An 18,065-nucleotide genomic window follows, 5' to 3' on the forward strand; every position below is an offset into this window, starting at 1 on the left:
ACGACTTGCCGAGCAGAACTTTAGCGTCTTCCACGTCGAAGTCTCCGTCTCCGTCCGTGTCGTAGGCCGTCAGTTTACCTGCAGCAGGAAGAGGAGGAGGAAGAGGAGGAGGAGGAAGAGGAGTGAGTCACACACAAGAAGTCTACAACAACACAAAATAATAATAATAACAAATAAACAAAAAAATAAAAAAATAAATAAAATAAAATAAAATAAATAAAAAATAAAATAATTAAATAACATAAAATAATTAAATAAAAAATAAAATAAATAAAATAAAAAATAAATAAATAAAATAATTAAATAAAAAATAAAATAATAAAATAATTATAAAATAAAATAAATAAAAATTAAAAAAAATTAAATAAAATTAAAAATTAAAAATAAAATAAATTAAAAAATAAAACAAATTTAAAAAATTAAATAAATAAATAATGTAAAGAATCAAACAACAAAACAAGCTCATGGAAATAATTAGTGTCCAAATTAAAATATGCAAATGTGATGAGTATAAGATTAACATTAGACAACACAGACTCACACTATGAACTGACTTTATTTCATCCTTTCACTCATTAAACTATAAACTCTTTATACATTAAAAACAACAAAAACCTGATAACGGAGTCAGACTGCACTAACAGAAGCTCGGAATAAGAACGTAGCTCACAGTTTACTATCTATATCAAAGTGCAGAGAAGCTTAAAAGTAGTGAATTAAAGCAGTAAGAGGAAGGATGTGAAGCAGGAGGAAGGAGTAATAACCAGGTTCACGTGGCGGCTGCAGGAAACATGTCGTCACTGACTCCAGACACTTCAAAATAAAGTTAGACAGGAAGCTACGAGGCTGTGCTGCTTCTACATGCTTTCTCTTTCTCTATCGTGTCTCTAACTTTACTGTCTGGACTCTGTGGACTGAGTGGAGTATTTCAGTGATGATGAAATGATGATATATGAGCAGATGTTTCAGTCTGGACACCGTACCTTGTAAAACTTCAGAAAAGCCTCTATCCATCCCTCCATGCATCCACCCATCCATGCATCCCTCCATCCATCCATCCCTCCATGCATCCACCCATCCATCCATCCCTCCATGCATCCACCCATCCGTCCATCCATCCCTCCATGCATCCACCCATCCCTCCATGCATCCACCCATCCATGCATCCCTCCATGCATCCCTCTATCATCCCTCCATGCATGCACCCATCCATCCATCGCTCCATCCATGCATCCCTCCATCAATCCCTCCATGCATGCATCCACCCATCCCTCCATGCATCCACCCATCCACGCATCCATCCATCCATCCATCCATCCATGCATCCATCCGTCCATGCATCCACCCATCCATGCATCCCTCTCTCCATCCCTCCATCCCTCCATGCACCCACCCTACATGCTTTCTCTTTCTCTATCGTGTCTTTAACTTTACTCTCTGGACTCTGTGGACTGAGTGGAGTATTTCAGTGATGATGAAATGATGATATGTGAGCAGATGTTTCAGTCTGGACACCGTACCTTGTAAAACTTCAGAAAAGCCTCTATCCATCCCTCCATCCCTCCATGCATCCACCCATCCATGCATCCCTCCATCCATCCATCCCTCCATGCATCCACCCATCCCTCCATGGATCCACCCATCCATGCATGCATCCATCCATCCCTCCATGCATCCACCCATCCATCCCTCCATCCATCCCTCCATGCATCCACCCATCCATGCATCCCTCCATGCATCCCTCTATCATCCCTCCATGCATGCATCCATCCATCCATCGCTCCATCCATGCATCCCTCTCTCCATCCCTCCATCCCTCCATGCACCCACCCTACATGCTTTCTCTTTCTCTATCGTGTCTTTAACTTTACTCTCTGGACTGAGTGGAGTATTTCAGTGATGATGAAATGATGATATGTGAGCAGATGTTTCAGTCTGGACACCGTACCTTGTAAAACTTCAGAAAAGTTCATACGGAACTCCTTAGCTCTCGCTGCATGCAGAGATAACACAGGGAGAGAAAGGAGGAGGAGGAGGAGAAGAAGAAGAGAGGATTCACTCTGAGTTAGTATAAACAGAACAGAGTTAGAGACGAGCTGCAGCTTTGAAGCTCCATGCTTCTCTAGTGCAGCTGCAGACTTTATATGTTCTTACTAACTCTGAGACATCACATACTGTTACATACTGTCAGATACTGTTACATACTGTTACATACTTCTTCTTCTTTTCTTTTTATTGTCTTTTATTGTTTGTTGCTTTATTACTTTCATGCTTTCATTGAGCTGCTGGACACCTGAATTTACAACTAGGATCAATAAAGTGACTAAATATCTATTATGACTCTATGCTCGAGGACTTCTACATCCCTCCATCCCTCCATGCATCCACCCATCCATTCATCCCTCCATCCATGCATCCATCCCTCAACCCATGCATCCATCCATTCATCCATGCATCCCTCAACCCATGCATTCATTCATCCATCCCGCCATCCATGCATCCATCCATGCATCCATCCATGCATCCCTCCATGCATCCCTCCATGCATCCATCCATGCATCCACCCATCCATGCATCCATCCCTCAACCATTGCATTCATTCATCCATCCCGCCATCCATCCATCCATCCCTCCATGCATGCATCCATCCATCCCTCCATCCATGCATCCCTCCATGCATCCATCCATCCATGCATCCATCCATGCATCCACCCATGCATCCCTCCATGCATCCCTCCATGCATCCATCCATGCATCCCTCCATCCATCCCTCCATGCATCCACCCATGCATCCCTCCATGCATCCCTCCATGCATCCCTCCATCCATCCATGCATCCCTCCATGCATCCCTCCATGCATGCATCCATCCATCCCTCCATGCATCCACCCATCCACGCATTCATCCATCCCTCCATGCATCCACCCATCCATCCCTCCATCCGTCCATTCATCCACCCATCCATGCATCCCTCCATGCATCCATCCCTCCATCACTCCATGCATCCACCCATCCATGCATCCATCCATCCATCCATCCATCCATGGACCATCATAAACGGTCTTTAATAGAAAACTTTAGTCTCATTTTAACTCTTGTAACGGTCGTTATCTGTTTGTTCCTCTGAAAGCAGAAGCACTGAAATGTTGCTGCTCTACTCTACTGATCACTCTGTCTGTAAAATGTCACAAAAATACTGATTTTGTCTAAAATCCCATGAAAAGAAACACTACGCTTTACTAAAAGTGAAGTTAATTATCACTCGATTGACTAATTAATTAATGAATTGTTTCAGCTCTAATCTCAAATTATGCATCAAATTAAGAACTTTAGTCTGATTCATGTTTCTTATTCCTATAAATAAGGCAGGTTCCTTCTCTCCTCTGTAAAGAGGATTTAAACAAAGACATCCAATAAGAAACATGACTGAGGCCTTTTAGTTTTCTACATCATGCAGCTCTCAGCGGTTTCACACACACGAGAGCAAAAGAAAAAGAAGAAGAAGAAGAAACACAGAAGAGCAAAATGTAACTTTACAAATAAACTGCTGTCAGAAAAACCAGAATCAAAAGTCACACTGACAGTGGTCGACTCTCACCTCTGATTTCTATCTCACTGGTGTGTGTGTGTGTGTGTGTGTGTGTGTGTGTGTGTGTGTGTGTGTGTGTCAGACAAACTATGTGCAGGTATATATGTGTGTATGCATGTCTGGGAAAAAGCGGTTGTGAAAGTACAGCATGATTGTCATAACCACAAGTTCCTGCAAGAAAACCAACATTTAGAAACTTTGTGTGTGTGTGTGTGTGTGTGTGTGTGTGTGTGTGTGTGTGTGTGTGTGTGTGTCTCTCTAACTGTGTGTGTGTGTGTGTGTGTCTCTAACTGTGTGTGTGTGTGTGTCTAACTGTGTGTGTGTGTGTGTGTGTGAAAAAACTAGGCCAGCCAAATGTGACGAACGCACCATTAATAGTTTTGCTGCTGCACTTCACATCCTGACAAAGTGAAACGTGTTCATCATATGTTTGTTATATTTGATACCAGTGAGTCACATTAAAGTCCTAAATCCTACCTTTCTTCCTTTCTTCCTTCCTTCTGTCTGTCTGCCCGTCCTTCACTATCTCTCTTTCCTACCCTTCTTATTTCCTTCCTTCCATCTGTCCTTCCTACCTTCTTTTTTTCCTTTCTTCGTTCCTTTATTCCTTCCTTCCTTCTGTCCTTCATTCCATCTGTCCTTCCTTCCATCTGTCCTTCCCTCCTTGTGTCCTTCCTTCCATCTGTCCTTCCTTCCTTCTGTCCTTCCTTCCTTCCATCTGTCCTTCCTTCCTTCTGTCCTTCCTTCCTTCCATCTGTCCTTCCTCCCATCTGTCCTTCCTTCCTTTCTTTCTTCTGTCCTTCCTTCCTTACTTCTGTCTGTCCGTCCTTCACTATCTCTATTTCCTACCCTTCTAATTTCCTTCCTTCCTTCCTTCCCTCCATCTTTTTAATGATCCGGCCCACATGAGATCAGATTGGTCTGAATGTGGCCCTTGAGTTAAAATGAGTTTGACACCTCTGATCTAAACCTAGCAGCATCTTTAACTCACACACACATGAGACCTGCAGCTATTTCTCAATTAACTGATTAACCAAGACAGGAAGACATTTAACCGATGACCTCATGCCCCCCCCCCCCCCTCTGTTTTAATTGATTATTATGACATCATCACGACCAACCATACGTACCGATGACGCTGTCGTAGTCCACGATGTCGAAGTAGACGACGGCCACAGAGCTCCAGACTCCCAGCAGAGCCAAGACCACAAACCAGGTAAACATGGAGTATTTAGGACCGCCTCCTCCTCCTCCTCCTCCTGCGTCTCCTCCTCCTCCTCCACCTCCTCCCGTCGCCTCCGTCTTCTTTCCATTCTTGCTCTCCACCGGTGTCGTCTTCACCTCTAAAGATCATCACACAGAAAACAGATGAATAATTAACCCTCCTGTTGTCCTCCAGTCAAGGAAGGAAAGGGAGGAAGGGAGGGAGGGAGGAAGGAAGGAGGGAAGGGAGGAAGAAGGAAGGTAGGAGGGACGAAAGGAGGGAGGAAAGGAGCGAGGAAGGAAAAGAGGGAGGGAGGAAGGAAGGGAGGAGGGAAGGAAGGGAGGAAGAAGGAAGGAAAGGAGGGAGGAAAGGAGCGAGGAAGGAAGGAAGGGAGGAGGGAAGGAAGGAGGGAAGGAAGGGAGGAAGAAGGAAGGAAAGGAGGGAGGGAGGAAGGAAAGGAGAGGAGGGAGGAAGGAAGAAGGAAGGAAAGGAGGGAGGAAGGAAGGAAGGAGAGGAGGGAGGAAGGAAGAAGGAAGGAAAGGAGGGAGGAAAGGAACAGACAGGGTCAATGAATAAAACCAGCAGTGAAGCCTTTAACAGTGAGAGCCGTTGCTATGGTAACGGAGTGTCAGCTGGTTTATGGGTTAAACTGTTAAACTGGTGACCTCGTGGTTAGACGGATGGTTTTATTGGTCACATGGTGAGACGGTTATTCAGCACACAGGAATGAAGAAGTGTGTCAGAGGAGACGAGAGGAACTTTACACACTAGTTGACCTTTACTCTTCTTCTTTTTTTTCTTTTTTTTTTTTCTTTTACAGTAGGAACGTTTAAAACAGAGGTATCAAACTCATTTTCATTCAAGGGCCACATGCAGACCAATTTGATCTCATGTGGGCCGGATCATTAAAGAGAAGGAAGGAAGGAAGGAAGGAAGGAAGGAAGGAAGGAAGGAGACAACAAGGAAATATGGAAGAAAGGGAAGGACAGAAGAAAGTAAGGAAGCAAAAGAAGGAAGCAAAAGAAGGGAAGGAAAGAAGGACAGACAAAAAGGTAGGAGGGAAGGAAGGAAGGAAAGAAGAAAGGGAAGAAGGAAGGAAATAAAGAAAGAAAGAAGGAAGGTAGGAAGGACATATTGAAGGAAAAGAAGACAGGAAGGAAAGTGGGCCGGATTGCACCCCTTGGCGGGCCGGATCTGGCCCCCGGGCCGCATGTTTGACACCTCTGGTTTAAAACAACTTTACATACTGTTCTGGTCAAATTTTAACAGCTTATAAAAACAACCCAAATGTCTTTTATTCTGAAATTTGACGACTTTTTCCTAAAGTGACCCCAAAATGCACAAAAATTAAAAAAAAATATTTTAACCCTTTTTAATTAATTAACCCCCTAATTATATTTGGTAACTTCTGTAAATATCTCAAAATATCCTTCCTTCCTTCCTTCCTTCCTTCCTTCCTTTCCTTCCTCCCTGCCTTCTTTCTTCCCTTCCTCTTTTCCTTTCTCCCTCCCTCATTCCTTATTTCCTCCGTCCTTCCTTCCTTTCCTTCCTTCCAACAGTCCCCCCCCCCTTCTTCTCTCCTCCCTTCTTTCTTTCCTTCCTCCGTCCTTCCTTCCTTCCTTTCCTTACTTCCATCTGTTCTTCCTCCCTCCCTCCTTCTCTCCTCCCTTCCTTCTTTCCTTCCTCCTTCCTTCCTTCCTTTCCTTACTTCCATCTGTTCTTCCTCCCTCCCTCCTTCTCTTCTCCCTTCCTTCTTTCCTTCCTCCATCCCCCTTTCTTCTTCCTTCCTTCCTTCTTTCTTCCCTTCCTCCCTCCCTCCCTCCTTCTCTCTTTCTTTCCTCCCCCCTACCTTCCTTCCTTCCTTCTTTCCTCCATCCTTCCTTCCTTTCCTTCCTCCCTCCTTCTTTCCATCCTTCCATCCTTTCTTCCTTCTTTCCTTCCTTTCCTTCCTCCCTGCCTTCTTTCTTCCCTTCCTCTTTTCCTTTCTCCCTCCCTCATTCCTTATTTCCTCCGTCCTTCCTTCCTTCCTTGCTTCCTCCCTCCCTCCCTCCCTCCCTCCTTCCTTTCCTTTGTTCCTCCTTCCTTCTTCCTCCCTCCCTTCCCTGACACGAGGGAGGGTTAAGGAGACTTTTATTGGTGCTGGTATCATCATTCATATCTTAATTCATTTTTGCATTAAAACTAGAAGTAAAAGTACAACAGAAACTATTTTAACCAGTCAGCTGAGAACATGAGAGCAGACAGAGCCAACATGGCTGCTGGAGGACAGACTGACACAGGAACTGACACAGGAATAGAGTCGATGTGACCCTGACAGACAGACGCAGAGTGACAACAGCTGTTAGTCCACTAGTGAAGACTGAAATGGCTGCAGCTCATTACAACAGCTGTCTAATTATTATAAAGTGCTGAATGCTCAAGATAGAAAGCAGAGAGAGCGAGCGGTGCTTCATGAAGACATCACACTGATCCAACAGTGTGTGTGTGCTTAAAGACTGTGTAAAGTGAATTCAGACATTTTCTTCTAAACACATTAAATAGGTCATAAATGTATTTCTAAAAAAGGTGTAAAAAGGATTTCAACCATTTAGATTTGAATTGTGGAGCTAGGATTAGCATAAACCCGCCCCTGCTGCTGTAGAGGTAGAAATACATTCAGCACACACTACTGCTACTACAGTTAGCTGACGAGCTAGCAGCCGAGTTAGCCGCCGAGTTAGCAGCCGAGCTAACCGCCAAGTTAGCCGCTGAGTTAGCCGCCGAGCGAGCAGCCGAGTTAGCCGCCGAGCCAGCCGCCGAGTTAGCCGCCGAGCTAGCCGAGTTAGCAGCTGAGTTAGCCACCGAGCTAGTAGCCGAGTTAGCCACCGAGCCAGCCGAGTTAGCCGCCGAGCTAACCGCCGAGTTAGCTGCCGAGCTAGCAGCAGAGTTAGCAGCAGAAAGCTCTCAGACGTAGCGTCCATGTTTCTGGTAGAGGTGGTGACTTTGATTGACAGGTGACACTTGGTAGGGGGCGGGGCTTCAGCGTTTGGGAGCAGAGAAAGAGGCTGATTTTTACACAACTTTGAAGCCTAATTTCATATATTTAGCGATTTTTTTTAATCATTCAAATTTGGCAGGGTGGTTAACAACACACTTTTCTGTGGTATGTCAAACTCAGAACACATATTTATTCTTACTTTACACAGACTTTAAAGGTTTCTGTACTGTTAGACATTAGGGACACAATAAGACAATCTCTCTGTTATCAACACACGTATAAGAGTCTATATTTATCTTTAGGTTAATGATGATTAAACCATGCACATGTGTCCTCTACAAACTCTGTCAGCTGTGCACTTCCTCTATTCACATGACAGCAGTAATAACACAGAGCTGCAACACAACAGATAATTCATTATCAATTATTTTAACAATCAGTTTATCATTTTTAGATAGTTGTACTTCCTCTGACAGCAGGAAATAAAATCTAACAGCTATCTGACTCTAAAGTTTGTTTTATCCCAACAGTTTAAGCAGAGAGAGGTTGGTGATAGCAACGATTAAGACTATAAAAAAAGCTGTTAACCCTCCTGTTGTGCTCGAGTAGGAAGGAAGGAAAGGAGGGAGAGAAGTAGGAAGGAAGGAAAGGAGGGAGGAAGAAAGGAGGGAAGGAAAGGAGGGAGAGAAGTAGGAAGGAAGGAAAGGAGGGAGGAAGGAAGGAAGGAAGAAGGAAGGAAAGGAAGGAGAGAATGAGGGAGGAAGGAGAGAAGGAGGGAGGAAGGAAGGAAAGGAGGGATGAAGGAAGGAAAGGAGGAAGGAAGGAAGAAGGAAGGAAAGGAGGGAGAGAAGGAGGGAAAGGAAGGAAAGGAGGGAGGAAGAAAGGAGGGAAGGAAAGGAGGGAGAGAAGTAGGAAGGAAGGAAAGGAGGGAGGAAGGAAGGAAGGAAGAAGGAAGGAAAGGAGGGAGAGAAGGAGGGAGGAAGGAGAGAAGGAGGGAGGAAGGAAGGAAAGGAGGGATGAAGGAAGGAAAGGAGGAAGGAAGGAAGAAGGAAGGAAAGGAGGGAGAGAAGGAGGGAAAGGAAGGAAAGGAGGGAGGAAGAAAGGAGGGAAGGAAAGGAGGGAGAGAAGTAGGAAGGAAGGAAAGGAGGGAGGAAGGGAGGAAGGAACAATGAAGCAAATGAAGGAGGAAGGAAGGAAGGAAGAAGAGAGGGAGGGAGGAAGGAAGGAAAGGAGGAAGGAAGGAAGAAGGAAGGAAAGGAGGGAGAGAAGTAGGGAGAAAGGAAGGAAAGGAAGGAAAGAAGGAATGAAAGGAAGGAAGGAAGGAAGGAAGGAAGGCAGGGAAGGAAGGAATGGAGGAAGGCGGGAAGGAAGGAAGGAAGAGTCAAAACAGATGGGTCAATTTGACCCGGGAGCACAACAGGAGGGTTAAAGAGACAATTAAGAGAATAAAAGTCGCATTGATGTTACTGTTGTTTCTTCTTCTAATGAAACGGCATTAAACTGCTGCAACCGTACATTATCTTTATTCTATATTTTTACTATTATGTTCTTTATTGGTTTTCTTATTGCTTCTCTTCTATTTTAATGTCCACTTGCTGCTGTTATAAAGCATATTTCCACATTCTGGGACTAATAAAGGAATATGTGATGTTATCTTAACCCTCCTGTTGTGCTCAGGTCAAGGAAGGAAGGAACAAAATGAGGAAGGAACGAAGGAAAGGAGGAAAGAGGAAGGAAGGAAGTGGGGAAAGAAGGAAATGAGGAAGGAAAGAAGGAAGGGAGGAAAAGAGGGAGGGAGGAAGGAAGGAAGGAAATGAGAAAGGAAGGAAGGAAGGGAGGAAAGAGGAAGGAAGTGAGAAAAAAGGAAATGAGGAAGGAAGGAAGTAACGAAGGGAGGAAGGAAGGAGGAAAAGAGGAAGGAAGTAAGGAGAGGAAAGAAGGAATGAGGAAGGAAGGAAGGAAGGAAGGAAGGAAGGAATGAGAGAAGGAAGGAAGGAAGGAAGGAAGGAACAGTCAAAAGAGATAGGGGCAATTTGACCCGGGAGCACAACAGGAGGGTTAATATGACAGCGTCTCTATAAAGCTCTGTGTTCCTCGTACACATAATGCTGAGTCAGCGTTTATGCATTTCATCATCTACACACCTTCCTGAACTCTCTGATCCTCCTCTGCCAACTTAACCACCACCATGGGGTCAAAAGCCTTCAGCCCCCCCCCCCCCCCCCCCCCCCCCCCCCCGCCTCAGGAGCTCTCTCCCCCCACCACCATTATTATTTAAACAATCTAGAGCAGGAGGGTCAAACTTATCTTCATTCAAGGGCCACATACAGGCCAATTTGATCTCATGTGGGCCGGATCATTAAAAGGAAGGAAGGAAGGAAGAAAGGGAGGTAGGAAGGAAGGGAAAGATGGAAGGAAGAAAGGGAGGTGGGATAGAAAGAAGGAAAAGAAGACAGGAAGGAAAGATGGAAGGAAAGACAAATGGTAGGAAGAAAGGAAGAGAAGGATGAAAAGGAGGAAGGAAAGGAGGAAGGATAGAACGAAGGAAAAGAGGACATGAAGGAAAGATGGAAGGAAAGACAAATGGAAGGAAGACAGGAAGAAAAGGAGGAAAGAAAGAAGACAGGAAATTTGATCTCAGGTGGGCCGGATCATTAAAAGGAAGGAAGGCAGGAAGGAAGGAAGGAAGGAAGGAAGGAAAAGATGGAAAAGATGGAAAGAAGAAAGGGAGGTAGGATAGAAAGAAGGAAAAAAAGACAGGAAGGAAAGACAAATGGAAGGAAGGAAGGAGGAAGGAAAGTGGGCCAGATTGGTTGAAAAGAGATTTTAGAAGAATGATGTGAAGAAATTTAGATGAAGTTTAAAAGCTTTTAATTTGAAGGAGGAGAAAGAGCTTTGGTGTCAGTTTGTTACTCAAACCGTGCCACACCGGATTATCACTGCAGCCATCTTCACTCCACACTTCCTGCAGCTGCTTCACAATCAATTAAAAGTGCTTTTATTGTGAAAAGCAGCTGCAGGAAGCACTGAATCAGATCAAACCAACCCTTCAAAACAAATCCAGACCAATAAAAACAAAATCCATCTTCACTTCACACTTCCTCCAGCTACTTCACAATAAATTAAAACTTTCACTACATTTTTCTGGCATGCTTTTATTTTGAAAAGCAGCTACGATCAAACCAAGCCAAACCAAACCTTCAAAACAAAATCCATCTTCACGCCACACTTCCTCCAGCTACTTCACAATAAATTAAAACTTTCACTGCATTTTTCTGGTGTGCTTTTATTTTGAAAAGCAGCTGCAATCAAACCAAACCAAACCAAACCTTTAAATCAAATCCAGACCAATTATAAAAACCACACAGGAAACCATGCTGTGCTCCTACCTGTGTGTGACACGGCAGGTTTCACCTCCTCCTGCGTCGCTGGCACCTCCTCCTCAGTAGCACCTCCTAACCGAGCCAAACCACGCCAAATAAATAACCCCTCCACAACCAAATCACAACCAAATCACAACCTACACCGCCTGTCTCCTACCTGTCTCCTGAACCTCCACCTCCACCTCCTCTTCCTCCTCTACCAGCACCTCCTCCACCTCCTCCTCCTCCTCATACACCTCCTCTTCAGTGTACACCTCATCCTCATACACTTCCTGTTCCTGCTCCGGCTCAGCGTGCACCTCCTCTACAGGTGGTGAGGAGGTAGCGGAGGGTGAGGAGGGTGAGGAGGGTGAGGAGGAAGAGGAGGAGGAAGAGTAGGAGGTGCCATAGTGGCGGTAGCGCTGCATGGACTGTCTCAGGTGTGGGGAAAAAAAAACTCCTGACCAGTAAAACCAGTAAGTTACAAAACTAACCCACCATTAAAACCATTAAAACCATTCAAATCTATCTAAAGCTTTAAAAAATGAAGAAGAAGAAGAAGAAGAAGAAGAAGAAGAAGAAGTGAGCGCTGAGAGAGAGAGAACGAGCTAATGAGGACAAAGAGAGACGGAGCCGCTCCTCCTCCTGCTGCTGATGGACTCACACAGAACCTGATACACACTCCACACACACTATTATTAGAGCTGACAAACCCTGTGTGTGTGTGTGTGTGTGTGTGTGTGTGTGTGTGTGTGTGTGTGTGTGTGTCAGATGCCAGAGAGGACAGAATAGCCCGAGGAATAACCTTGACACTTGTTTGTTCACACACACACACACACATGAAAACACACAACACACACACACAGTTGTCACACGCACACACACATACACACACACACAGTCTTTATACTCACACACATTAAAATACACTCAGACACACACACACACACACACACACACACGCATACACAGAGTCCACATACTCACACACATTAAAATACACTCAGGCACACACACACACACACACAGTCATCTCACACACATACACACACACACACACACGCACATTAAAACACAACCGTCACACACACACACACACACACACACACACACACACACACACACACACACACACACACACACACACATTAAAACACACACACACACACACACACACACACACATATTAAAACACACACACACACACACACACACACACACACACACACACACAGACACACACATATTAAAACACACACACACACACACACACACACACACAGACACACACATATTAAAACACACACACACACACACACACACACACACAGACACACACAGACACACACAGACACACACAGACACACACACACACTTCTGCTCTAAGTTTCAGTGTTTGAACATTTTTAAGAACTTTTAGTAACTTTTTTCCAGACTTTGTTTCCAGCTGTGAGGAAGTTTAACTTCACTCACCTGAATACAAGCTGATAGGTAATAAACATCAGATCTCAGGTAAGGTCAGGTAAGATAAGATGAGATCAAACAGCTTTTACTGTCTTTGTATTATCACCAATAAAACTGGGAGTGCTGCTACTGACTGAACATTACAGATAAAAAACACATTAAAAATAATAATACAAAAAAAATAGAAAATGTGCAGGTAGTAAATAATAAATAAAATAAGATAATAATACATAAAATAGTTAATTATAATAATACATAAAATAATAAGAACAGATAATAAAAGAAAATAAATAATAATAAAATAAAATATATAATAATAAATATATACTAATAAATAAAATAAGATAATAATAAATAAAATAATTAATTATAATAATACATAAAATAATAATAATAGATAATAAAATAAAATAAATAATAAAATAAAATAAATAATAATAAATATATAAATAAATACTAATAAATAAATTAAGATAATAATAAATAAAATAATTAATTATAATAATACATAAGATAAAATAATAAAATAAGATAATAATATATAAAATAAAATAAATAATAATTAATAAAATACTAATACAACAGATAATAATAAATAAAATAATTAATTATAATAATACATAAGATAATAAAATAAAATAAATTATAATAACATAAGCAAGTAATATATAACATAATAATAAAATAAAATAAATAATATTTAATAAAATAATTTATAATAAAATAATATATAAAATAATAATAATAAAATAAAATAAATAATATTTAATAAAATAATTTATAATAAAATAATAAATAAAATAATAATAATAAAATAAAATAAATAATATTTAATAAAAAACTAATACAACACATAATAATAAATAAAATAAGATAATAAATAAAGTTTGCTGTATCTTGTTCCTGCTTTTACTTTTACTTTTATTTGTATGTATTGTGAGCTGAGGATGGAAAAACCCTTTCTGAGGCTCAGAATAAAGCCAGATTCAAGACAGCATGTTTCAGATTAAATGCAAAACAAGAACAACAGAAAAACAAACACACAAACACATATTCTTTTAAAGTGCTATATAAATAAAGTTGAGTTGAGTTGAGTTGAGATATTATATTATACTATATTATATTATATTATATTATAACAACCTGTCTTTGTGTTTTTGTGTTTGTGGGACAAAAGTCGCCCGAACAGGAAGTCAGAGCAGAGGTGGATATGATGCTGTAAGTTTCTGTCTACACACACTCACACACACACACACACACACACACACACACACACACACACACACACACACACACACACACACACACTAGTTATCATAAGACACTGAATAAAACAAAAGCTACTTGAGCTGTAAATGTAATAAAGTGCTAACGTCACTGCAGATTAAAACTAACACTTAGAAATAAAGCAGAGGAGTAAAGTAGAGTTTGTCCTCTCCTCTCATCTCTGAACAGGACTTTAAAATGTTAAATAATAAATAAGCAATGTTTAAAAAGGTGAAATAAATGTAGTTATTTGACTTTGTGTTGAGGGTACTGAGCTAATATCTCACATATAGTACATATAGTTTATGATAGATATGGAGATATTATGAATGTGGAATAACCTGAAACCTTTAAATGAGCCTTAAAATGAGCCTTTAAAATAACAAAGGTCTTTAAATGAGGCTTAAAATCAATAAAAGGTCAGTAAAGTTGAGTTTAACCTCGAGTTCAACCCTGAATCTGACTTTAAAAACATGCAATCGTCACAAATGAAACCACTCAGCCCCTTTTAATAGGACTTTTAATGGATCTTTTACTGCAGAAACTGTATGAAAGACATGTCAAACTACTCCTACATCCTGTCATTAAATAGAATATATCTGAATATATTATATGGAATAACCTGACACCTTTATATGAGCCTTTAAATGAGCCTTTAAAATAACAAAGGTCTTTAAATGAGGCTTAAATACAATAAAAGGTCAGTAAAGTTGAGTTCAACCCTGAATCTGACTTTAAAAACATGCAAATAACACAGAACATCAACCATCAGCTGCTGAGTGTCTGTGGGAAAGTTTAAATACTCTTTATGAATTTATAATCTATCACAGTGCATCTAAAGGATTCATATAAACTCACACAAATTAAACCACTGAGCCTAATTTAATAAGACTTTTAATTTTAGATGTTTTACTACAGAAACTGAACACAAGGACTAAATTAGTCACACATCCTGTCATTAAATTACTCAGATCTCAACTTATTATGAATGTAGAATAACCTGAAAGCTTTATATGAAACTTAAAATGAGGCCTTAAAAACAAACAAGGTCAATAAATGTGGTTTCCATGAGTTTAAAAACATCGACTATGAGCTGCTGAGTGTCTGTGGAAGCGTTTAATACTCTTTAGCTGCTGTTAGTGGACGATCATCTACTGCAAATTAAACCACTGACCCTAATTTAATAAGACTTTTAACACACGTTTTACTGCAGAAACTGTATGAAACCCATGTCCAAGTTAAGTTACTTATAGATGGGAATATATCTGAACATATTATGAATGTGGAATAACCTGAAACTTTTATATGAGTCTAAAAATGAGGCTTAAAAATAAAGGAAGGTCAGTAAAGTTGAGTTTAACCTCGAGTTCAACCCTGAATCTGACTTTACAAACATGCAAATAACACAGAACATCAACTATGAGCTGCTGAGTGTCTGTGGGAAAGTTTAATTCTTGTTAGTTTTTATTTGCAGAGTATATCATCTATTACAGTGCATCTAAAGGATTCCTACACTGACACAAATTAAACCACTGACCCTAATTTAATAAGACTTTTAATGGATGTTGTACTGCAGAAACTCATGTCCAAACTACTCATACATCCTGTCATAAAGTTACTTATATTAAAATATATCTTAACATATTATGAATGTGGAATAACCTGAAACCTTTATAAATATATATGAGGCTTATACATCTGTAAACTAGGTCAGCAAAGTGGGTTTAAAGCTCCAGCTGTGAGCCTGCTTTGTTTTTTTTGGGGTTTTTTTAAGCATGCAAATAATACAGAATATATTAATAATACAGCTGCTGAGTGTTTATAGAGTGAATAGCTTGTTAGCTGCTGTTAGCTGGCTATCACCTCTGGTAGCTGAGGGTAGCTTAGCCTCCTTTTAGATGCAATTACTATAGCAGCAAAACTAAGCTGTCATAAAGAGAATAAGAGGATTTAAACTTCATGAAGAAATAGTTTAAATGCATGGCTTAAGTGCTTTAAAAACGCAGCAAATATTAACAGCTACCACAAAAAATGCCTAAACTAGCCCCATTTTCTTCACACCAGACTCCATTCGTATTTCTTCCACTTACATAAAATGTTGTTAAAAAGCACAGAAAACACATAAAAAAGAACATGTTTGATATGTAAATGAAGCTTTTTAAACTGTTAATCAACTCGGCGTAGGTTAAATTAACTAACATTAGCTATTTTTGAGTATAATTAGGAGTTTTAGTGCCGGTTAACGCTGCTTCTTCAAAGCCGGACGGGACGCTCCTCAGCCCGGGGAGAGCCGTGGGAACCCCGCGGTAAACCACCAGTACAGCTTAAATATTACTTATCTTGTGTTGGTATGTTAGCCGTATTAAAGTATGTACTTTAACGATTCTTAAAAGTATCTTTGGTAGTTTTTTGCTATATGTGTGTCTTTAGAAACAGCAGAAACTACTTTAATCTGCAGGATATTAAATGGACATTTGAACGGCGCGTCATGCAGGCGCGTCCAAATGTTGTAAGAAAAAAGGGGGTTACTGACCTTTTTTGGAGTGGGATTTAGAGTTTTTTCTTTGAGCCATTGCTTCGTAAATTCACCACCGACTAAATAAAACTCTACTAGAGCTGTAAAGTGTCAAAAATCCGACTCTCCCTGTTGATTTATGTCCTCTTGTGCTCATTGATGAAGCGAAAAATCTCACGTCTTCACTTGGATACCAGCACAGCCAAAGTCCATGGTAACGGTGATTGAGTACCCGTTCGACCAATCAGAAGCGCCGAATCAGCTCGTAGGCGGGGCTAGGGGGAGGGTCTTAAGCATTTTGGACCAATCACGTGGCGGTACAGCTTCCCAGCGTCGAGCCTTTCCTTGGAAAGGAGCAAAAACGTGGCAAACTGGGAGTATGAGTTTTAAACATCTGGGGCGGAGAAAGCAGACGTGATATAATAAACTTGTATTATTATTTTAAAACACTTTATATTACTTTATGTCATGCAAATAATAATACAAATGAACCCCCCTGCAACGCCCCCATACAACATCTTATTTTAACCCTTATATAGCTCACTGTTTGTCAAATTTAACCCATTTTTCACATTTTAAAGTTATAAAAACATCATATACACTATTTTTAAGCAGGATTTTTCCTGATGTGACCCAGAGTATACAAAAAATGGAAATAAAACCTGTCTTTTTTTATATTTTTGTGCAGCTGATATACATTTTTATGTATGCAAATGTACAAAATGTGGCCTGTGTTTTAAAAATCATCACTCAAACATGTTGTTGTATTCTTCATATTCTATAAAATGTTCTCCTGGAGCATAAAATAGTGATTGTGAATCTCTTTTTTTCTGCAAGATTAATCAAACAGAGGGATTAATTCAACATTTATTAATAATGACTGATGGAGAATTTAACTGCTGTCTAGTTTATTAAGTGTGTATGTCGTTATTTTATTTACTTTTGGCACAAGGATCCTTAATAAATGCAGTTTCATTCCTCTATATGTATTTGTTTTTATATCAGTTGAATGACAAAACTTGAAACTTAATAAAAGAACAGATAACAAAACAATGAAATGACATAAAGTGCGTTATTAAAAGTTAAGAAAGATGACATCATCGCACACAAAAACTCTACTCCCTTTCATTATTAAGCATATTAAGGATAAATCAAAATAATTATTATATAGCCTATTTACAGGCCCCATCACCATATAAACCTACTATATATACTCATTACTGTCATCCTCCTCTTCATTGTCACCTTTGTCCCATTTATCATCATCATCATCATCATCATCACTGTGTTTCATTAGATGGGTGATGTGTAAAGTAAGAGGCTCCCCCTGCTGTATTTTAACATTAAGTGCCTGCTCTGTATTTATTCATCTGATATTGGACATATTGAATGTTATATTTATATTATATATTATATCTTAACTTGATATTAGAAAGCAGAAATGAAAGTTAGAGTTATCATAGATTCATGTTACATTAACTTTATTGCCTCATTAGCTCATAGTGCAACAGGACAAACATACTAATAATAAAACAATACACATATTAACATTTTAAAAGTACTATAATACAAAAGATAAGCTAAAAAGACATTACATACTCAAGTCAAGTCAGATTTATTGGAGTCGTCAGCGAGTCTCAGAGGGATTTATAGTATGTGCACGTGGTACAGGCCGACCAAAGTGGTCTA

The 18,065-nt window shown here is 40.2% G+C and overlaps 1 protein-coding gene across 1 annotated transcript in view; it reads right to left on the reverse strand.

Annotated features, from left to right (window-relative positions):
* The window catches only part of unm_hu7910 (un-named hu7910), a 59,581-nt gene extending 42,999 nt beyond the window's left edge, over positions 1–16,582 (reverse strand). The window contains exons 1-3 of the mRNA XM_053342787.1: positions 16,395–16,582; positions 4,719–4,931; positions 10–78 (exon numbers count right to left, since the gene is read on the reverse strand). Coding sequence (XP_053198762.1) covers positions 10–78; positions 4,719–4,931; positions 16,395–16,434 — 322 coding nt within the window. The 5' untranslated portion in view covers positions 16,435–16,582. The remainder of the gene's footprint in view (positions 1–9; positions 79–4,718; positions 4,932–16,394) is intronic.
* Positions 16,583–18,065: the final 1,483 nt, after the last annotated feature.

The sequence above is a fragment of the Scomber japonicus genome, chromosome 21 (genome assembly GCF_027409825.1).
Source record: "Scomber japonicus isolate fScoJap1 chromosome 21, fScoJap1.pri, whole genome shotgun sequence".
Lineage (NCBI taxonomy): Eukaryota > Metazoa > Chordata > Actinopteri > Scombriformes > Scombridae > Scomber > Scomber japonicus.